Genomic DNA, 23,813 nt, shown 5'->3' with positions numbered 1-23,813 from the left:
GATGTAATCTCCGAAGATCAAAGAAATGAGACTTGAACTGACCCTCAGGGGATTAGTGGATTGTAGACCAGGAAGGACATTTCAGTTAGGATCAGCAGCATAAAGGAGGTTGTGAAATTGGGAATGAGCACATTGTAATGGGAGACAGGAGGGGTGGAGCTCAGAGAGTTTGGGGATTTGAAGAAGGTTGGTCAGGAGTTGAATGTGACTTGTATAATTTCCTACATTTGAAAAGGAATTTCTCATTTAAAAATTCTTTATATCCAATATTTCATATTTTCCAGCAATAATCTGTCAAGTAGAAAGTACACGTGTTATCTTCATTTTATTGATCACAAAATGGAGACTCAGGAAGATTAAATGATTCATCTAAAGTTCTCAGTTCCTGATATGTATAGATCCACTTGCTAATCCCTTAAGGATTTTCTCTGCATGTCCCTCAGACACCCCAAACCTGCCCCTCCTTACGTATTCCTTTATTCAGATAAACGGTACAACCATTCAACCAAAAATCCAGTAATCCCAGACTCCTCACTACCTCCCTCTCCCTACCCTTTATCTCCTATCAGCCATCAAACACCCTCCATTTCCCCTCATAAAAGTCTCTTGATTTCAACCCAAATGTCATCATTTTACTCCCATGTGGACATTCCTTCTTGCCATAGCCTACAGCATGGAGTTCTCACTCTTTCATTTGAATGTCAGGTGTTTCATAGTGTCCCAGTTTCTTCTTCTCTAATCTCACCTGTATAAAATATATGCACCTGTGTAAAATATACCGGGACACATTAAATCATTGCCAAATGATTGCCAAATCAATTGCCATTAAATCATTGCCAAATCACATGGCCAAAACATGCAGTGTCCTACAGATTTTTTTGTAAATGCCTTTTACCCTGCTGGAATGCCCTTTTGCACTTTGACTTCCCTCCCATTACTACAAATCCCTACTTCCTGTTCTAGACTTTACTTAAAGATTAACCTCCCTGATCTCCTGAAGCTGCATGTACAATGGTGGGAGACAGGAGATATCAGGTGTGCCTTCCTAGCTTTGTTCATGTAGGCATTTGTCCCACTGTGATACATTTGTTTATTTACATCTCTTATTTGACTGAGAACTGAATAGTGGTGACTTTTCAGTTTACTGCATCTTAAACTTATCACAGTCAATGTCACATAGAAAGCCTATAGAAATGTTTGCTAACTAAATGATTCACAGGGATTTATGTTGGATGAGTCTTGCTTATGGTCAACGTAACTGCTGATTAGTATCAATATGTGCCAAAACTATCCACTACCCTCTTCTTCATAAAAGAATGATTCTTTCCCATCTCATTGATTTTGGACTAGGCCAGGTGCTTTGAGCAGATGGGACATGCCACACTCAAGGTGACATTTTAAGAGGCTTTCTCCCTCTTTCCTTCTGACATAAGACAGGCCCATGTCCATCTTGGGCTGCTCCTTCATCCTTGGGGTTAAGATGAAGAAATGTAGAGCCTACGTAGCTACAGGGAACCCTAGTCGACAGTTAATGTAAGTGAGAAATGTTTTGTTTGTAAGCTACCGAGATAGCTGCATTTTTATCTCAGCAAAGCTGATTAATGGTTATAATGATAACAAAAGCATGCATGTTTATAAGAAACATTCTGAATGGGGCACTCAGTGAAGCTTACAAAAAGATGTTTTGAGCTTTTTGAGTTTGTGATGATGTTAGGACACCTCCATGTGGTGATATCTTGTAAGGCGATTTGCCGTCTCTGCAGAGTGTCTGGCATATAATAATTAACACTCAACAAATGCTTATTAAAGTGAACTATTGCATGGGAGTTTAGATTAAGAGTCAGAGCTGGAGATAAAGATTTTAGAGCCATCATTGCAAGATGACAGGATTCTCCACCTGAAGGAGAAAAATACCTTAAGAGTAGAGCAGAGGGCCAAGAATTGAGGCTTGTGGAATGCAGTAGGTAGGATTTAGGCAGAGGAAAGGGGTATAGACAGATAATAACTAGAAAAGCAGAGACACAAGGTCACAGAAAGCAGAGGAGAGAACGGATGAAAATTTGGCATTGTCAACAGTCTCAGATGTGGCAGAAGTCAAACAGAAAGTGAACTGAGAAAAGAGAGAGGTCCTAGGATCTCCTTAGATAGGTTCGGTAGTTCTAGACAGCTTCCCTCAAAATTCTGTTAACTAAAAGATTTCTATCTAGCTTTTAAATAATTTTCATAGTGACACCAGCTAGCTTATCTAGTCCTAAAGTATCATGGGTTCTCTATCACAGTGTCCTCATTAACTCAGGATAATAGATCATTTCCAATGATCTTTTGTGATTTGGCTCTTGCTTCCTTCATGAGTATTGTTTTTGTTTCCTTTTTTCTCAACCTCCATTTCTGGCCTTCCTGCTGACTTCCAGGCTTCTGTGTCTGGCAACATAAACCAAATTTGTCCATCCTAGGGGTCCCGGATTGTTGATTTACAACCTTAAACATCTTTTCCTGTTAGTGAGGATATGCTCTGATTCTTCTTTTTTAATAACAACAATTTGATGGTTATCTAGTGTAGTGTGTGTGCTCTGTGCATAATGCATTTCATACCTGCTGAGCAGCCTGCTCTTCCTGTTGGAAACTCAGAGAGTCCTACTGTTACGGGACCTTTCTTGTGTTCAACTGTATTGTGTTCTGTGTAGTTGGTCCTTAACCACTCTGCTTTATTTCATAAATGGTGAGGTGAAAACAGTCGTTCTTTGGTGATAAGTACCTGAGAAATGTTGAAATATTTTTTCATCCATGTCATTTCAAGCACTAGCATTTTGAGTGTTACCTGAGTGAATTCATCACTATAACCTCTACAGGATAGTTGTATACATCTTGATATCCTTTTAAATTTTCTTTTCTTTCTTTTTTTTTTTTTTACATTTTATCATTACATAGTTTACTTTATGTTTAATATCAAATGCACTATTTTTTATCACCACTCGGAGAGCAGTAAGTAGAAACACTACCCTAATGTACATGATTAATTCTATATGCATTATAAATAAATAAATAACTATAGTCCTAAACAGCTCAATTGAGATCATTTAGTGAATAACATGTATGGCAACCACATTAACAGAATTTAATTAAAACTTTGTGCTGAAGTGTGAATAGCCTATGGTAGGACCATTTAATTTACTAAAACACTATTAAAAAATAGATTATTCCTCAAATTATAAAAATCATTTTCTATATTGCTGAAAATCACAGCTCACAATATTTATATAATGCTTACCGTTTTACTGCTCCTTACAAAGTTTTCATATTAGGTTAGTAGTTGAAGGAGTAACAATAGAAAGAAATTTTATTAACTTTAAGTGGGACAAAAGATGCCATCTACTATAAAATTCCATTATATGTTGTCATGATAAATACCAGCAGGGTTTTTTTTTAATGGATAGTAAAAATATATAAAATATTGGTCACTGTTTTAAAAACTAATGAGATTGACAGAGTTACTTCTACAGACATTTTTATTTCTCTTAATTAGATGAATAAATGTTTCTTTGATAGTTACCAACTCTTTTTATGAATTTCTGTAGAGGACTTCCAAATAAGTGGTAAGTTAATAAGGCAACATTTATCACCCATTAGTGTCAGAGCAAAAAACTGAAACATATTTTTTCCCTTCAAGGTCTTGCATTTTAGATAAATACCAAAGTCTAGGTAACTTAAGTTTCTGACCTACTAATATTAACTTAAAACTTTCTTAATATGTTTTCATAATTATGAAATTAATTTAGATTTGGTTCCCCTGCTTTTAAAGATTATATTAATAATAACTGTGAGAAATAGTATAATTGGCTTTTAATGTGTGTGTGTGTGTGTGTGTGTGTGTGTGTGTGTGTGTAAAAAGAAAGGGTATTTTAAAAATCAGCTGTTGATAATGAACAGATTGGTATCAGTTGCCAACAAACAAGGCAAAGCATATGCACAAAATACTCATGATTATTTGGTAATAAATCATTTTAATGATTATACTCAAAATTATGAAATGAGGATGGCACTGATGTGGAAAATAACAAAGGCTCAGGCTCATCAGATCTGTTATCCATATGTGCATAGCTTCTAAAAGTTCCGTTGTCATCACTTTAAGGCAAATTTTTCCTTTGTACTGCCCAGTCGAACAAATAAACCCAGTTGATCTGGTCAAGTTTATATAGATGTATTACTCAAAGTTATTACAAACATGTATTGTTTTAAGTATTCTGCTTTTGATGAGAAAAGGGGGAAAAAGAGAGAGAGAGACAAACCAAGAAACACACTTAAGTATAGAGAACAAACTGATAGTTACCAGAGGGGAGGTGGGTAGGGGGGTGATTGAAATAGGCGAAGGGGATTAAGGAGTGCACTTGTCTTGGTGGCACTGAATTATGTATAGAATTGTTGAATCAGTATACTGTACACCCGAAACTAATATAAGTATGTGTCATCTATACTGGAATTGAAATAAAAAACTTAAGAAAAAAATCTTTTAAAGTGTTCTGCTTTTGAAAATGATTAACCATTTCTTCCTTGAAACTCATCTTTTTTTTTTTTTTTGGTTTTCAACCTAAATACTCAACAATAAAGGAAATATGAAATAATTTATGGTATATTCCATATAGCAAAATACCACATAGCCATTGTATATAAAAATATGTGAATGAGGAACTTAAAAATGGGGAACAAGAAATATCTGTTCTAGATCTATACAGATCAAGGTGGAAGAACCTTTAAGAGAAATTAAGCCACTGTAGTTGAAGGAAAGGAATTGGCATTAAGAGTTTAAGACTTAAGAGGGGAACACTTCTAGTTCACAAGGTCTGGAACAAGGTGAGAGGAATGTAAGGTACACTGAAGTGTTGGTCATTGGGACTGAAAAAAACAGGCAGTTGTGGGATTTTGTAATTCAGTGTGCTGTCCACATGAATTTGAAAAGTCTTGAGATAATGGCAGGAGTTGTGATGAAGGGTGAGGCCATTACTTGGTGTCAGAATCTTTAGAGCAGATGATTGGAGTAAGTCAGGGAGAGGTGAGGAGGAGGAAGGATGGAGGATAAGTAATCTGAGACCTGAGGGATGACAACACTAGAAAGGAATAGAGGGTATAAATGTGGAAAGCTTGAGATTAAGATGTAAGGTTTCTTGTTCTTTTGGTTTTTGTTGTTGTTGTTGCCCATTTAAAAAGAAATTATTTTTGAGAGAGAGAGAGCATGAACAGGGGAAAGGGGCAGAAGGAAAGAGACAGAGAATCCTAAGTATGGAGTCCTACACAGGGCTCAATCCCATGATCCTGACACCATGACCTGAGCTGAAATCAAGAGTCAGATGCTCAACCAACTGAGCCAATCAGGCACCCCTGTTGCTGTCCTTTTTAAAGGAGTCCTTTTTACTGGTTTGTGAAAGTATGCTTTGGAACTAGGAGAACGCCAGCTTCCTCCAGTTGATGGCACTTGGAGTGGGCGAGAAAAGATAGTTTGTCCTATAAATGCTTGCAAGAAAAACAGGAGAGATAGGATTTGGACAGCTAGCAAAGAATGATAAGACATTTTGGGCAAGGGGACTACTATGGGCATGGAGGTGAAGAAATAAAAATAGTAATTGGATCAGAATGAGCTTTAAAGGAATGGAGTGGTGAGAGATAATTGGGGGAAAAATTGGGACCTGATTGTGGTGAGGTTTGAATATCATTTGGCCTCTAAGAGAGTGGTTCTCATTTGTCCCCAATCACCCTCCCATTGTAATTCACCTGATAGAAAAAAGAAATAGAGAAACTCAAAATATGAAACATGCTCCATCGGTAATTATGATCCAATCCCACTGAATAGCAGCCCTGTCCAAAAGATTCACATGGATATTAACTGCTCAGAAAATTGTGTTTTTAAAAAGGATACATCCTCCAAAAAATTTTTTTTTCTTTCAGAAGCCTTCTAAAAATTGAGCTGGATCACATGACAAAGGCCATACAGCTAACAGATAGTTGATTTAGTGTTGAAATGCTGTTTTTATCCCAGAAATTCTTCTTGCTCTATCTGTTATAAATGCAACATATCAATTCTGTTTAGCCTTCTTTCTCTCTTTCTTCCCCCCCTCCCATTTTCCCTTCCTTTGTTTCTTCAGCAAACATTTGGGGAAACATCTAAAATTGAACATCATATTTTCATTACAAGGAACTAACACCATTTATGCCTGATTTTCAGCCCAGTCTTAGTAGACTTGTACCTTAATGATAAAATGGGAAATTAATAAATAGTAAGAAAAATTTTAAGACTTTTGTCTGCTGAGAAATTACAGTAACTTGTCATTCTTGGATATGTTATTAATATTTAGTGGCTAGGATACTCTGCTTATCCAACTAAATGGAATGGAAAAAAAAACAAATTTCTAGAACAATTCTAAAAAATAATATTAGGAATAAGACCTTTGGTATGTTTATATTTTAACTACTTCATGTAATCCAAAGAACAAACACTAGTATAACAAACAGTTATCATTGCTCAGAATGGAAATAAAAAGACTTAGATGAAATAAATTTTACAAAGTTTTAAAGTGTCTGTGTCTCATAGATAGCTCATGGAAATGAACAATTCACCTCCACCAATGTTTGTTGTTAGTGTTTTTTATTTTATTTTTTTAACCTTTTTTTAATGTTTATTTTTGAGAGAGACAGAGCACAAACGGGGGAGGGGCAGAGAGAGAGAGGGAGACAGAATCAGAAGCAGGCTTCAGACTCCTAGCAGCCAGCATAGAGCCCGATGCGGGGCTCAAACCCGCCAACCTCAAGATCATGACCTGAGCTGAAGTCGGACGCCCAACCGACTGAGCCCCTTGTTAGTGTTTTTTTTTTTTTAAATTGTGGTAAAATGCACATAGCATGACATTTACTATTTTTACCGTTTTTAACTGTACTATTATTTATTATTTAGTGGTATTAGGTATATTTACATGTTTTATGCGACTATCATCACCACCCATCTCCAAAATTGTTCCTCAATCTCAACTGGAAACTCTGTACCCATTTAGCAATAGCTCCCTGCTCCCTTTAACTGCTGGGTAACTGCTATTCTCCTTTCTGTCTCTGTGGGTTTGACTATTCTTGGTACCTCTTATAATCGAGATCATGCTCTACTTTTCGCACGTGTATTATTTTTACTTTCCAAAGCAAATACATTTAATATCGGTTAGTGGTTCAAATGAGAATGGTACATGGGAATCAAAGTGCTATTCCACCTTTTAACTATAAAATTCAGAATGCTTACACTATAAAGCTAGCTCTGTTTTTTTCTCTTTGTTCAGAATAAAATTTAACTTCTTACTTTTGGAATTTTACTTATTGTTAAACATACTTTTTGATACAAAATGTGTAGTAGCACCAGTGAAAATCTCTTCTCTAATTATCATCAACTGTGTCCTAAGCACCTTAAATATTTTATCTCATTTTAATCTTCACCGAACTCTGTGGAATATGTACTGTTCCATTTTGTGAGCCTGGGAGCCACGACCGGCAGACTTTAAGGAACTTGTTCAGAGCCACACAGCTGGTAAAAGCAACATCCAGAACTGAACTCGGTTCTGTAGCTGGAGAGCTCACACACACTCCGTGCCGCTAACTGAACAGCTGTATAATAAAGCTAAGAAACATTACCTTTTTCTGAACCCACACTTTCTCAAAAATGTAAATTTTAATGTTTCTTCTGTAATAAAACATTTAGTGGTTTCATCTGCCTCGATGTGACTTGAGGAAATATGGTATTAAAGTAAATCTTTTAAATTCACCTCAAACACCAAGAATTATGCCTTGCTTGCTATGATGAAGAAAGAGAATTTAAAGTAAAGCAACATCATTGGGTTCATTTGTAAATAACATATTGCAGCCAACTGGTTCTTAATTGCTCAGACTGTTGATAAATAATCCAGGCCTGCTGCTCTCCACAGACAATTTGCTTTGGATCAGACCATGCAATTCAAACAATACTAATTACAGTGAAAACCTCTGTATGAATTTTTGTGTGTTGCAGGGACGAAAACCCCTATATAAATGGTTAAGGCACTTGTCTCTGATTTTTACCTAAACATAACACCGATTACCTGAGCTCAAGTTATATCAGTCAATGCATTTTGATTGAATAAGAATGGATCTAGTAATATTTTGTGTTAAAAATATATATTTCATTGCCCTTACTGTTTATTGTACTGTCATGAATTATGTTAATTCTATATTTTTGACTGAAAGATATAACAGACACAGAAACTTCATTTAAAGCAATGTTTTCATTGAAATAAGCCATATTGCTAAACGATTATGGAGTGTAACAGAGATTTGTTTATTAATAGACAAATGTGTCTATACTAGAAAGAAACCAAGACCTCAGGAAGTCTTTACTATATCAGGGGATTTGCTGTAACATGATATCATTGTATTTATGATTTTATGGTGTTAAAATGAATATTAAATGAAACAAAATTCCCAAGGATTACTCAGGAGGCAGCTAAGTACATAACATTTTGTACAGATGGTTGGAAGGCACAATTTTGCTCCATCACTGCATCCATATCCTTGAACGATTTCGACTGAAGACAGCATTTCTTTGAATTTTTCATTAAACCAGACGTCTTGAAATATGAATTCCTTTTATGTTTCTGTGAGTTTTGGCTAAAAGAACCCCAGTGAATAAATCATACAATACTACGTGTCACCAGCACTTGTGAATATTTCTGCTTTGTTATTCTATTCTCAGTAGAGCACCATTGATTATCAAACTCAGCGGAGAGCATTTTATGATCATATATCTCCATTAGCTCCTAGTTTGACTACCATAGATTTTTCTGGTTAAGCCTGCATTATGTATTAGGAAGCCTATCTCTTCAATACAAAGTTTGATTTCATTTTTCTAAGCCTAGAACTCTTATTATGTATTATGTATAAAGATTCTTATCTTTTATATGTAAAAATAGGCTGCACTGTCTTTGTGTAACTGAAATATATGCCATCTTTTTTTTTCTTGATTCACAGTTAGAATTTTGTACTATGAAGATGAATCTCTACAACGCAATGGCTGTCAGGGTAAATATTTCTTCACTTGTTAAACAAATGAAAAGTCAATTGTGCCCTGAGTTCGCTTTTAATAAAACAAGCAAACCAGAATAATGCAAATTTGATTGATATGCTAATGGTTAGAGAGAAAAGAGTACATAGTTAAAAAGTTAGTTATACTAAATAATCTTGGCAGTGTTAAAAATTAGAGTAAAATGTAAAACATGTAATTATCAGTGCTTATGTTTTAGAATGTTAAACATCTCTGAGCCATAACTAGAGAAAGACCGTAAATATTAATGAAGAAATGTATTAGTTTCCATATGTCATATAGAATATTGTGATAAATAGTTGAACATGGTTCTGGAATATAAGATGCCAGCCCAATACAAATCAATTAGAAATTATTCATATGATTTAACAGTAATAAAGTCAGTTTCCACCTTCGAAGTTTTATTTCTATCATCTCTGTGTTCATTTTTACGTGTTATTTTCCTAATGGGAAGCTGAACTTAGTGATTATGAGGCTGGCTTGGTTTCTGCCCAGATTTTGGGAGTGAGCCCAACAAAAGTATTATCTCTCTTGTCTCAGACAGTATGGTAATAGCTTAATTGTGGCGCGATTATAAATGGAGGAATTACTTTGGTGAATTTCATTAATGTTCTTAAAACTTATGTTGCCTTACTATATTCTCTTTCATTGATCTATGAGTTCTTCTGCTAATAATGTCCTTTATTTTGGATGAGGCAAGGTAGTAAAATACCTTCTGACTGTCCTGTGCTGAACTATGGCAGGTGAATTAACATTACTTTGATTATTTATACTGTTTTGGGAAGGGGTCTTTCCTCTACAGGTATGGTTGTGCACAGAGCCTGGCCCAGGGACAGTCTGCACGTTCAGTCTGTTCACCGTTCTGTTCTTTGTGGTCTAGGGAAAAAGGAAAAGGAAGAAATAGGTCTTTTTGCTTCTTTTCCTGAACTAGAGGTAGAGACTATAGCTGCAGTGGGCTCTTTACCTTTGTTAATGTATTACTATAGGAAAAGAATTTGGTTCTCCTCTTTTAATGGGAATGCTTGAATCTGGGAATTTAGGAGATTTTGATTCTCTGCATAGCTCTGCCAAAGACCTAACATCTGAGCCTTCAACACTGTTAGGTTCTTCCTTTGCTGCTTACTCTGTGTCGGACGTGTCTGCAAAGTAAAAACCAACAGATGACTGTTACGGTAAAGCAGTTGATGACCTAAGACTTAGATGCCTCCCTAGGTCACCAGGGGAGAGAGAACGAGAACCAGAAGACAGAGTTAGAAAAATGCATTCTGTTGTTATTTAGCCCCCAGTCTTCTTATTGAATTCTTACCTGGCTTGAATCATGATTCTGTTTACCTAGATTAGAAGTATCTAGGTAACACTTGGAACACAGAGTTTTTGACTTATTCCAACATCATACTAAAACCTTCATTTCCTAGTAGCATCGCCCAATGTCAACTTGTCTTTGATTAATGTCAATCGACAATGTTGAACTTTACCTGAGTCCTGGGATCATGGAAAACAACAAAGTTTTAAAACCCCCCCACCCTTTGGGTTCTGGAAACAGCTTACTGCAAAAAGAAAAAACAAAAAATTTACCCTTCACCACATGACTTAGATAAGAGGCACAGATATGCCCTTTGTTTATCTATGACACGGCCAGTGCCCACCTTCCCAAGTTTCCATTCTTTACCTCACAAATGACTATCAGAACTGCTTGTACCCATTGATCAATTGGAAAAACATGTTTATTAACCAAACTGTGATTAAGGATCTCTCCTTCCCCCTGAACTTTAGCCAGCATAGAATACCTCCTCCTGAGAATAGGCTGGCTTCCCAGTAAAACATTCTCTGATCTACTGTACAATTATGCCACCCTTTCATCCCACTTCTGCATATCAGGTTCTTTCTAGCCTCGTTTATATCTTTCTGTAAAAGAAAAACTATTTTTGCCTAATTCTTGACATACTTGCAGATCTTATGGTCAAAGTGCTCTCCCTCTGGCAGTAGTCCAATCCATCTATTGTGGTGATCACAATACTCCCTCTTCCTTGCAATAATTCTTTCAAATAAAGTCTCTCTTGCTATGTCTGGATTTATTTTTTATTTCATACATTTCAGGAGAGAAGAGTAGAGGTGTGATGCAGTGGCCATTAAAGTGAGGCAGAGGAAAACTTGAGCTGATCTACTAAAGATGCATAGGAGTGTTTGTGAGCCATGTGGAGGATGCAAACACTACTGTGGGAATTTATAATAAAGACACTTCTCTTAGAAGATGTTCAAAGACTGCCTTCAGAGGTTTGGATGAGTTGACTTAGTAATAGACTAGGTACTTACTTCATGTTCCTAAGATGAGGAGTCAGGAGAGGGGCATACTTGCATGGAGGCCAAAATGATTGCCTAACAAAGATGAAATTTTAGCACTGATTGATCACAGTGACCAGAACTGAATTTATTTGTAAAAAGTGAATTTTTGCAAGATGGGGCTCAGAAGACTTGACTTTCTGCAAGAGTGAATGGCTGAAGAGATCAGTGTGTGGTCCACATCCCTTCATGTTGTGCACATCAGAAGGCTGGATACCTCTAGCTGAAGTTTTCCTTCTCATACTCACACCTCTACCTTTTCAGTTCATCGGCTACCAAGTAACCTTGTTCAAAATAACTATCCCTTAAATGATTTAAATATGGATGGCTGTTCATGTCTAGGAGGAAGAATTTCTAAGAGTGATAGATAACTACCAAAATGTATACGGGAATAATATTCAGACAGATATATGTGCACTCAAATCATGAATAGGATTTTCACATACAATAGAAAATAAAACTTTTGTCTTAATTTGCCTTATATACTGAGCCAATTACAAATTATATGTTTGACTGTTGACTCCTAGCATACAAATAAATTATCATCAATTGCCAAAGAGGCTAGTGGAGCATTCCTGAAAAGAGAGGGATTGTAAAAATGTTTTTACCTATCCATTCCTATATAGAGGTCACTTTTTTTATAATGAAGAATAAATTATATGTATGTGATTTTTAAATATAATAGGTATTCACATCCTGATTTGCTGCATTTATTTTTTAAAGGGTCACCTTCTCTCTAAAGACTTTACGATCCCCCTACCCATGTAGAATTGATCACTCTCTCTTTTTATGTCCTCTTTTACCATCGACATACTTCTGTTATAGAACCTGTAACATTTTATTATCCTTACTAATTTACATGCCTGTATCCACCCCCCACACACTGTAAGTCCCTTGGGGCCCAGATCCTATCTTCTTAGTCTTTGTATCTACAGTACCTGGCTTATAGTAGGTGGTTAAATAAATGTCCCTGAATAAATCATGAATGTTGGCCCATTCTTTTCTAAACAAGGAGTTAAAAAGACATTTGTTTTAAAATGACTTACTTTTTGTTTAAGCCCCTCAGTGTCTTTGTTGGAAATTATTTAAGCCTTTGCTGGGGGATCTAAGCCTTTGCTGGGGGATCAGAACTTTTTGAGAATCTGATGGGGTTATGTGGTAGAGATAAATTGGATGTGGTAAGGTGATATTTGGTTAGTGCAATTCTCACATGAATGGAATATCTCATGAACTTTAGGACCTTTCTAAAGTATCATAACATGTACAGGTTTGAAGGAGGTTTGCTATGATATAAGCTACTGTCAAAACCCACAGTATGCCTTTTCAAAATCCGTTACGATATGCTGCTAGGCCAGTGACAGACAATTAATACAGCAATAAATTGCTCAATAAATTTTTATATTAGCTCTTGGGGCCTTATTCCTCCCATTTCTCTATGGGACATTTTATTGCTTTTTGGTCTTTAATTCGACTTTACTCCAGATTAGCGTTCTGCTTTTCCTCCAGCATTTTGGCTGTTCCATTGTAGATCTCCTCTAAATTTCGCCCCCACTTTTAATTTTTTTAGTTCTCTCTTTTTCAACAGATTTTAGTATCTTACACAAATGTCATGAACTGATTCAGTTGCTAAACTCATTTCTCCCCATATCCCATTTGGATATACAATTGTGTATCTTTTTATAGCCTGGCGTAGAACTGACCCTCCATTTCTGATGCCAGTAAGCTTCTAATTGGGTGTCACCTCAGGTTCACCCAACACTGGGCTTAGCGACTCAGCTGAATATAGTCGGCCTCAACCTTGTCTTTGAGGCTCCTATTGCCCCAATAGAATGACTCCAGATTCTCGAGCTTACTACCTGAGTGTGTGTGTGGACACAAATAGCTGGCAGGTGTCTGAGTATACCTTAGTCAAACTGATTGCCAGTGGGAGCTATATGTCTCTGAGGCCAGGCAAGAAAAAGATTACAATACCACGTTTTCTCTTGGTAAGTCAGAACCATTGGTAAATAATAACAATGAGTTAGCAGTTACATAGCCATTACTGCCTTCCAGGCACCAGTCTAAGTATTTTAAATATTTTAATTCTTCTCTGTAATACTCCCAACCAACTCTTACAGGTGGGTATCATGATTCCAATATGAAAGCTGAGGAAATAGAATCACAGAAAGTTATCTTGCCCAAAGTCCCACAGCTCATAAGTGATAGTGTTAGGAATTGAACCCAAGAGATCTGCTACCCACATTTGTGTTACTTGTGATCTTTTGTACTCTTGCCTTCACTGCTAGTCTTCTCCTTTGCTCAGTATCCGGATGAGAACAACTATGTGTACCCCAGACTGAGCTCTTGTGGAAACTTTATTACTCACACTCTGATTTTCTTGATAAACTGATCCCCTGGTCCTCACAATTCATGAGCATCTTACCGGTAGTACATTTTACTCAGGGAATTCTAAACTCAGTGGCAATGAGTAAGAGACCAGGTTGAGTGTCATATGCTTCCCCTTGCAGGCAGAATTGGATGGTTGAGGATGACAGACCTCTCCTTGTAAAAGGATATTCCAGCTGTGGCCTTTACACTCTGGTCTTCTAGCGGCAGAATTCGTCCTCCATCGTAACTCAGGACTGCTGATCTCAACTGCTAATCTCTCTATACATGAACTCTTAGAACATACTGGTGTTTGGTAAACTAAACATAATGAGGATGTGTAATCTGTCACAGATTTTGGAAGTTAACAAAGGTGAACTCTCAGAAAATTATGCTTTCCTTATAATGTCTTTTGGAAAGCCTCCATTGGGTTATCTTCTACATCTTGAGTCCACTTTGTCTGTCTGTCCTAGGACACCTGGCACTGTATCAGATGAATGTAAATTTCAGGAAGTGCTAATGTTTAGTATCTTAGAGATCTCTTAAAAAATATGGTCCAACAGACTTTTTCTTCTCACTTCCAAAATCTGTGAGGAATGAGAAATGGAAATAATTTAGATCTTACAGAGTTTTAAAAAAACTACAGATATAATTATTTCAAGTAGAATTCCTTTTATCTTAGAAACCTTATACATGTTACTGATCAATCATATGTACTTATGTGATGATATTCTTCTGGAACCCAGAGAGTCTCGCCTGATCCTTTATTATTTCAGTTATTTTAAATGATTTCTCTTGAAATTAGTGCCCCAAAACATTTTAGTTCAGATAGAAATCCTCACTTTAGGAAAATTAAAAGACTGCAATAACAGGAGGATCACTAGATTAAAGATCACTTAAACAATTTGCAAAGTAACCATAATGTTATTGGTTCTTTCTTCTTACAGGTCTGGATCTGTATAATACAAATTTTAATTTATAAACCTTAATCTAGCTTGAAACATCAACTGTTTTCTTTCGTTTCCCACTTGTGGCTAAAATGTAAAAATGTGAGAAACAATGATATGGTAGCTTTACTTAAAAAATAGTTACATATGTGCCAGCTATATAAAGATCTATTTCAATCTCCTAAACCATTTATAATCTTATTTTCATATTTATAATACTATAAAGTACATACGTTTAGAATAATGACTCCATGATTAGATGGATAGAGATAAACAGGTAAAATAATTCAGGGAAAAAATACTGAAGTTCTCTTATACACTAGACATTACGTTAGGCTCTAGGGATACAAAATAAGTAACACACAGTCTTATTCACACAGAGAAAGATATCCCAAAATGTCAGCCTAAGGAATAAGAGGAAAAGGATTATACAGACCACCTCAAGCTTTTGCCTGATGATGGACAGATATTTAAATGATGGATCACCATGCAAAAGAATATCTCTTCCCTCCTGCTACTCCTAGTACCAATATCATTGTGAAATGATTAAAAAAATTTGTAGAGCAAGGAGTATAACGTCAGAGTTGGGAAACAATATTAAGGAGAAGAAACTACAGATGGAATGATTATCCAGAATCTTCTATTGGTTAAAAATATCCAGTTAAGATTTCCATTCATATATGTATATTTTTGACATGATAATGCATCAACACAGAGTATGACATTTGGATGTTGTTGTTCTTTAAACACCTTTGAAAATTTAGTAAACCTACTTTTTCTGTTCTCATGGTATAATGTAGAATGTTGACTATTCTAATAAATGAGAGTATCATTATGAGTAAGAGTTCCACTTGTATGCTCTCATATACATTTAGAGCATTAATACTAAGTAGGTTATTATCAGTAATAGAAATTTCGTTTTCCATGTCTTCATTTTAATTTTAGGTGAGAAGACATTGTGATTTTTCTCTTTTGGTAACGTTAAAGTTACTATGAATTTTGAGGAATAAAAGTAAACCAATGGAGGGAAAATCTTTTCTATGAGCAGATGGCTTTTGGTGTACCAAGGTTTTGCCATTTGTTTTAGTGCTTAAAATAAACATTATTTATAAAACCACTTACATTTTGATGTTACTTAATGAGGAATATGCATCATTGATTTGACTAGCTTAAGAGGTCATTTAGAACTTGCCCGTTAACAAGCTGTAATCTGCTGAGCACACAATGACTTTGTTTAAAATTATCTATTCAGAGCTGATCAATGACAATAATTGTTTTATACCAATCACTTCTGAAAGTTACCAATTACTTTGAAGGACATGAATACTAGCTTTTCATCTTCTTCTTTTTTTTTTTTTTTTTGAAGTCATAACCCATTCACCTTGAAATTAAGAAATGTTATGGAAAAACATCTTGCCTACTCAAAGAACTTTTTTTTTTTTAATTAGAAGTTTATTCGCTAGTACTAGGATATCAACAGGAAATTTAGGTAAAATTGAAGATGTCATTTGTTCCTGGAATAGAAAGGGTAGTAGAATCTCCACAGTATTCTATCTTATGTCAGTTAGTGATTGTTAAACTGGGCTCTTTACGATATAGGAAATTGGTGTCTTCTAAATGAAAGAACATGTACGCATACTTTTCCTTTTTATATAGTACATCCATAAGATATTTCAGTGAAAAGAGGCTGGGCTTTTGTGTAAGACAGAGCTGGGTTTACGTCCTGGCTTTGCCATTTATTCTTTTCACTGGTTAGGTGAACTTAATCAAGTTACTTAACCTGAGTTTCTTCAGTTTTAACATGAAGATTATGCCTCACGCGCCAGGTTATCATGAGAATTAGAGCAGTTAACATAATACCTGGTGCATTCATGAGGTCAATAAATTTTAGATCCTTCGCTTCATGGATGGCAGTGTCTTCACCAGTCAAACATCCAGTTTCAACTTTTACCTACTACCTCTAACGAAGCCACTTAAATATTGATTGGCTATTCTTTAATGTGGATGACTTAACCATCTCTTGCTCAGTATTTACTTTAATATCCAATTGTGAGTAAAAGGATTTGTCTTGAAAGAGAATTTTAGTCTGCCTTGGCGTAGAGGTCTAAGGAGTTTGGATATTAGAAAATCCCCTGAGAACACAGCAGCTGTGGACGCTCTGGAAGTATTCGGTACTGTTTCTAGTGTTTGCCTGTTTTGAAGTGGGAAGAAGCCCATGGCATTGGCCTCTTTAGGTGTCCTTCCTATTGGCATGGATTTTTGCTTCAATTTTACTTTCGTCCTTTCAGACTTCTTTTCTCAGAACGGGTAGCCACCACTCTAGTGTGATCTAATCAGAAATCAGCAGCTTTCCTTTTTCCTTCTCAGTGCTCCAGCATGCATCTTTTATGTTTTCTGGCACATTTAACCTTATTTTATTTAGAATTTAATGGTGTTTTCATGTTATAAGTAGTTCCTCCCTTAACACTATTTGATATCCTAATATTTCCCCATTCTTCCTGAGTCACTTCTATTGCTGATGATGGATTTTGTGTCAGTACTTTTGTTTGAAACGGTTCTCTTCTTTAATACAGGTATTACTGTACATGCAATAAAAGTATGGTGAAATATTTGAAGCTATCCAACTAGCTATATGACTGTAGGCAATTATTTAACGTAAGAATCAATGTCCTCTTCTATCAAATGAGGCTAATAATAATCTCCACCTCAGAATGATACTGTAATGATTAAATTAGATGAGCCAGGAAAATATTCACTTATTTGCATGTATGATTTATATACTTGTACACATTCCAATTGATTATTCTTTTTAATTAGGAAAGTGGTTTGTATCAATTCCTCATCTTTTGTTGTCAGCTGTGATATAATTTTGGTCAAATTAGAGGGAGATAGTTTCTAAAATTAGTATATAACTTTGGAAAATTGATTTTTCTTATTTCATGAACATCTAAACTAAGATCATTTGAAAAATATTTGGAAGGACACATTTTATAACATTGTTACACTAGCTTGCTATTCTACTTGGTTCTATTTCCTAGAATTATTATCTCTGGTTTCATTGTTCTTAATAAGCTGTTTTGCATGTTTTCGATTATTTTAGTCATTCTCATACTGGGAGGTTGACTAAAGTAGTTCTTCAGAATTTTCAGTTTTCTGTATTTCAGGTTGTAAAATACCCTTTAAATGGCCATGTTTTAAAACACAGAAAAATACAGAATTCAAGTAAAACATTTTTCCCGTTTATTTGTATAGATCCTGCATTCAAATTATAAAAAAATTTAAGCTTAACATATTTAGTTTAAAAAACATAGGCCTGGGGGATAAAGCCCAATGGGCAAATGTAGATTGTCTAAATTAAGCACCCTTTCCTATTAAAAAAAAAATGATGTTTAGAGAAGGTGTGTGTTCCTAGTTTAGCTAACTGTGCAAAACATTGGAAGGACTTCATATCCAAAAAGAGAATCACTCATAATATCTGAATAATTCAAAATTACATGTAAACTGCCATAAAATTTTCGGGAATGAAGTTAAGTAATTTTTTTTCCTTTTTTTTTTTTTTTTTTTTGCTATTTCTTCTTCCTCTTTCCTTTGATGAAGTTTTGTGTGTGTGTGTGTGTGTGTTCCACAAAAATAAGATTATGCACTATTTTTTTTTGTTTTTGGTTTGAGTTTTTCTAATAGAGATTATATTAGCAAAGAATAAATGTAAGGAGGCTGATTTTCATGATTACTAGAGCATAATAAGACATCGAGTAGCCCACTTAAGTGTGTTCTCTCAGAGCCCCCATATACTCCTCTCATGTGAAAAAACCTAGGTACTTTCAACAGAAATATTGATTTATTGAAAATTGCATTTCACTTTGTTCCCAGTTCTATACGGTAATGGTTTAGAGAATGGGCTCTGAAGTCCTAATGTAATTCCTGGATCCATCACCAATGGCTATGTTATTATGGGGAAGTTATATAACTTCTCTTTTTTAGCAGTTTCCTCATCTGTAAATAAGGTATTTCTCATAGGAGTGTTCTAAAGATTAAATGGCTAAATACAAGTAAAACTCTTAGAATAATGCCTCACATACAATAAAAACTCCATAAATGTTAGTTGTTGTTATTGTTTAAAAAGTATTTAAATGTCATGGTGAAGATTTAAGAAAAAAATTTGTTTAAAGATTTTGGAAATTTTAAAATACCATGTGAAAATTTATTTCAGTGAGACCAAATATGATCTTCAAGCCAGTGGATTATGAAAAATTAAACAATCCATTTGGGGTCAGGAAATAGAAGTGGTAGAGATTGATAAAGCAAATGTTTAATTGTTCGTAGTTAGTTTTACATATAGTGTTTGTGAAAAATTATAAATGTTTTAAAATATAATAACCTATAAGTGTGTTCTGTTTCTCAATATTTTATGAATGTGAATTCTCAATCTATGAATACAATTTACATTCGCAACTATATATACTGTTATGCTACTGGAAAAGCCTAAGACTTTATTTGATGTGAGGTATCATCCATCATTACCTTGATTTTGAAGACCGGTTAATGTTTTCACTAAAAATGTTCACAGGTGTATTTTTGTTTACTTCAATAGATTCAGAAGCGATGGCGAGGCTATCGAATTCGGAAATACTGCTTTAATTATTTTTATTTGAAGGAGTACCTGAAGGCTGTTTCAGAGACCAATGATGCAATTAGGTGAGTGGTCTACTAGTGAAAATTTTAGAAAGGTTACTTAACAGATATTGATCATTACCATACTTAGAAATACTTACTAGAACTCAGTGATATTTTAGGTACAAATTTATTAATAAGGGAGAGATATAGGATTCTATTTATCTTAAAAATTTGTTGTTTTGGTATTTTAAAATATATTGTACTCTTGACTATAAATTAGATTATTTATGTGTACAGTAGGCCTATCTTGGTTCTATGAAAAATAGTTTCAGTAAAGTTATCTCGTTTTGAGATGGATTTATCTGTAAAATGATTGCATAGATGAACATTTAAGTATGATAAGCCTCACATGGATTTTGAGGAATATGTTCAATAGCAAGAAATTAACCTCTCAAAGGAGAAAATACCATGGAACATAATTAAAATGGACTGCTTTACTGTCAGCTTTTACTTCTTTGAACACATAGAAAGCACCTGGATTTAGGTCATAGGATGATGTTTTTTGTAGATTTATGCAAAGTAAAGCTATTGTAACACTATTCAATCAACTTTACCAAAACTCTAAGTTTTCACATAACTTCAAATATAGTTTTTTCCTCTTATAATATGCTCCATTCTAATAACATGTAGGTGACCATAAGCTTATAATATGTTTAGATAAAGAAGGAAAGAGTAACTAATAACAGTTGCCATTTACGTATTTAATTTTTTTCACATACGTTATCTTACTGCACTCTTAAAATTCTTTGACCTAGAGAGAACAGTGGCACAATAAATTGTTAAAATAAGATTTTGCCTGAGACCCTAAAGCTATATATATTATAAGAAATATCTGAAAACTGATTTTTCCAACTTTTAAATTGGGATAAGTTGTATATATAAGAGGATCTGGTCTTTGGAGATTAAGTGTTGGCTCTTTGTGAAGTTGATTTCTTTGGAAAAGAAGAAGATTTGAGAGGGTTGCAATAGGATTTGGTCAGTTGGAGAAGTTGGAAACTCAGAAACATGTGGACCACAGCAGACTGCTATTTAATTTCTTGCTTAAGAAATCCAAAGTCCTGGAGATGGGCTGGTTCTCTGCAAATGGACGGCATGAGCCTGTCAGGGGGGGAAAGAGCTGGCAGAATATGCAAGAGAGGGAATTCCAGCAGGGCTAGGACTAAGATAAGACAAGGAAGGCTCTTAAGGCACAAAAACTGAAGAGGTGCTTACTGGCAGGGTCATGCAAATGCCAGCACTGCACTTGTACAACCAAGAGGGCATCCTTAAATTTTACACTGGAGAGGCCTCTCTTATTTCACCCTAGTCCCATCACTGAGTAGGAGAAGGTCCTCAAAGAGACAAATAAGCGAAAGCGGGTTTTGAAAAGGCCTATGTTTCCTATTGGACAAGTATTTCCATTAATCCTTATTTTCTTCCTGGTTTTACTGTGTATATCTTTAGTTGCCAAGGAATCTGGTGTATCAGTGCTGACAATTAGCTTTAGTCTGATATTCTTTACCATATTACAGACTTGCTCTCTTTTCTACCTCTCTGAGTTTTTAAGTGAGAATAGAAAGCTGGATGTAGCAAATGCTTTTGCATTATCTGCTAATATAATTATATATGAAGTTTTTCCTTTCTGACCTTTTGACATGTTATAAAGTGTATTTTTCTTAATAAATAAAACTGTTGGCCGGTTACAGTGTAACTTATTGATGTAATTTACATGATATGGCAGGACTCTTAAAGCCCTTCCTCTTCCTCAGGGGGTCTGGGATGAAAACAGCACAGAGGGTGAGAGATTGTCACGTACTGGGGGATGAGCTGGGGCAAAGACTCCCCGGCACTTGAAGGTCTCCCTCTTCCTCTTATGCTCTCACTGGGGCTGCTGGTCCAGAGGACTCTTGTTCCTTGGAGGCCCTATGGACCATAATGTTCACTATCTGGTTGCTATAGCCAAATTCATCATTGTACCTGAAAATGAGTTTAACAGAGTTTTCACTGAGGGCAATGCCAGCCCCTGCATCAAAGGTGGAAGAGTGAGTGTGACAGTTAAAGTTGCAGGAGACAACCTGGTCCTCATTGTAGTCCAGGAAGCCCTTGAGGGGGCCCTCAGATGCCTTCTTGGTGTCATTGTATTTGCATTCTCCAGGCGACAGGTTAGATACATGACTGACACTTATGGGGTGAGGACACAGAAGGCCATGCCAGTGGGCTTCCCATTCAGCTCCGGGATGACCTTACCCACAATCTTGGCGGAGCCAATAGAAGCAAGGATAATGTTCTGGAGGGCTCCTTGGCCATTACCCCACAGCTTCCCAGAGGGGCCGAGGGGCCACCTACAGCCTCCTGGGTGGCAGTGATGGTGCAGACTGTGGTCATGAATTACTCCACAGTGCCACGGATGACCTTGGCCAGAGGGTCACACGGTTGGTGGTGCAGGAGGCATTGCTGACATATTTATCGTAGTTCATGCCAATCACAAACATGGGGACATCAGCAGAGAAAATGGCCCTCTTGGCTCCACCCTTCAAGCCCCCACCTTCTCCACAGTAATGAAGACACTACTATGTAGTAATAGACACTACGATGTATTTAGCACCAGCATCACCCCGTTTGATGTTGGCAGGATCTTGTTCCTGGAAGGTAGAGATTGGCTTTTTTCCATTGATAACAAGTTTCTCATTCTCAGCCTTGGCTGTGCCGCTGAATTTGCTGTGGGTGGACTCATACTGGAACAGGTAGATCATGTAGGTTGAGGTCAATGAAGGTGTCGCTGATGGCAACTGTATCCACTTTGCCACAGTTAAAAGCAGCCGTATGGCCAGGCACCAAATATGGCCAAATCTGTTTACTGGGACCTTCACCACTGTGTGTCAGGAGTGTGACTGGCACTGCACAAGAATACGGAGCTGTCTGTTGAACTGGGAGGAACAGAGGAGATATACTCATATTAAGCCATCGTTGTGTGCTAGGAATATCTTTAACTAAGCCATTGTTATTCTTTTTATTTATTAGCAATTATATCAGTATTTTATATAGGATACTTATATTCACTTTTGTATGTATGATTAGTTATAATTTTCTTTCTCGTGTTATAATTTACAGGTACTGTTATCAGGGTTTTGCTATATTAGATGAACTGTGTGACCATACGGCATGGCGTTTGAAAAGGAAAAATACTACCCTGTTTCCTGTCTACTCAATGCTCAATACTTCTAGTCACCAAATGTGTGGGTTTTCCATGCCAGGCAATCTCAGACACCAGTTAAGTGTCCTGCAATTTAACTCCATTATCTGGGGGGGGGGGGGGGGGGGGCGGGAGGGGGGTGCCTGGGTGGCTCAGTCGGTTAAGAAGCTGACTTTGGCTCAGGTCATGATCTCGCTGTTTGTGAGTTGGAGCCCCACGTTGGGCTTTGTGCTGGCAGCTCAGAGCCTGGAGCCTGCTTCGGATTCTGTGCCTCCCTCTCTCTCTGACCCTCCCCTGCTCACACTCTGTGTCTTTCTCTCTCTCTCAAAAATAAATAAACATTAAAAACAAAAAGTAAAATGACTTCTCTGGTGATAGCATCGGATCCCCAGGCTAAGGGCTCAGTCCCACAAGACTCTCATTCCCCATCCCACCCAAACTGCAGATGTCAATTGCCAGTGGTATGTCCCCAGGTTACCCACAACTCCTGTCCAACTTGGCTACATCAGAGATTCATAGGACCTCCTCCTGAGATCAGTCATTTGCTAGAACTGCTCAAGAACTCAGGAAAACAGTTTATTTACTAGGTTACTGGCTTATTATAAAAGGATACAACTCGGAAACGGTGGAAGAGATGCATAGTGCAAAGATGGGGCGGACCGGCCATCCCTCTGGTACCTCCATGTGTTCAGCAACCCAGAAAATCTCTATAAGTTGAGGAATTTTTATGGAAGCTTTCTTAAAAGGAAGCTTGATTAGATCTTTGACCATTAATGATCAACTCAAACTTCTAACCCCTCTCCCCTCCACAGAGGAGAGGTGGAGCCTCTCCACAGAGCCCTTCCACAGAGGCAGAGGGGTGGAGCTAAAAGTCCCAATCTTCTAATCACATGATTGGTTCCCCTGGTAGCTAGCCCCCATCCTCATTAGCATTCATTAGTCATCTCACTAACATGCAAAAAGACACCCCTTTGAGGAAATTTCTAGGGTTGTGGAATGGGGTGTTGGGGAAGGGCCAAAGAGTGCTCTGGGGGTGTTAGGAGGTCTCCTTGGGCCAAAGGAGTGCTCTAGGATGTTAGGAGGCCTCCTTGGCTCAGAGTATAGCCCTGCAGATAGCATGCATGTGTCTCTATTTATGTGAACTGGTTTAGTTTTTGTTGTTTGTTTTGGCAGTGTTGGTCAGTTGCAGGACCCCTTACTGCTTTCATACTCTACT

At 36.5% G+C, this 23,813-nt stretch overlaps 1 protein-coding gene across 7 annotated transcripts in view; it reads left to right on the top strand.

Annotated features, from left to right (window-relative positions):
- SPATA17 (spermatogenesis associated 17) overlaps positions 1 to 23,813 on the top strand; it is a 225,058-nt gene that overhangs the window by 17,287 nt on the left and 183,958 nt on the right. For 3 of the 7 annotated variants that reach the window (XM_053209507.1, XM_027074982.2, XM_053209505.1), the window contains exons 4-6: positions 9,028 to 9,078; positions 19,343 to 19,446; positions 22,516 to 22,674. In XM_053209507.1, coding sequence (XP_053065482.1) covers positions 9,028 to 9,078; positions 19,343 to 19,446; positions 22,516 to 22,674 — 314 coding nt within the window. The remainder of the gene's footprint in view (positions 1 to 9,027; positions 9,079 to 19,342; positions 19,447 to 22,515; positions 22,675 to 23,813) is intronic. The other 4 variants (XM_053209510.1, XM_053209508.1, XM_053209506.1 and 1 more) reach the window with 3 other exon arrangements.

This window comes from Acinonyx jubatus, chromosome E4, assembly GCF_027475565.1.
Source record: "Acinonyx jubatus isolate Ajub_Pintada_27869175 chromosome E4, VMU_Ajub_asm_v1.0, whole genome shotgun sequence".
Classification (NCBI taxonomy): domain Eukaryota; kingdom Metazoa; phylum Chordata; class Mammalia; order Carnivora; family Felidae; genus Acinonyx; species Acinonyx jubatus.
Note: the sequence above shows the minus strand (reverse complement) of the source record. Positions and strands in the feature narration are given on the sequence as shown.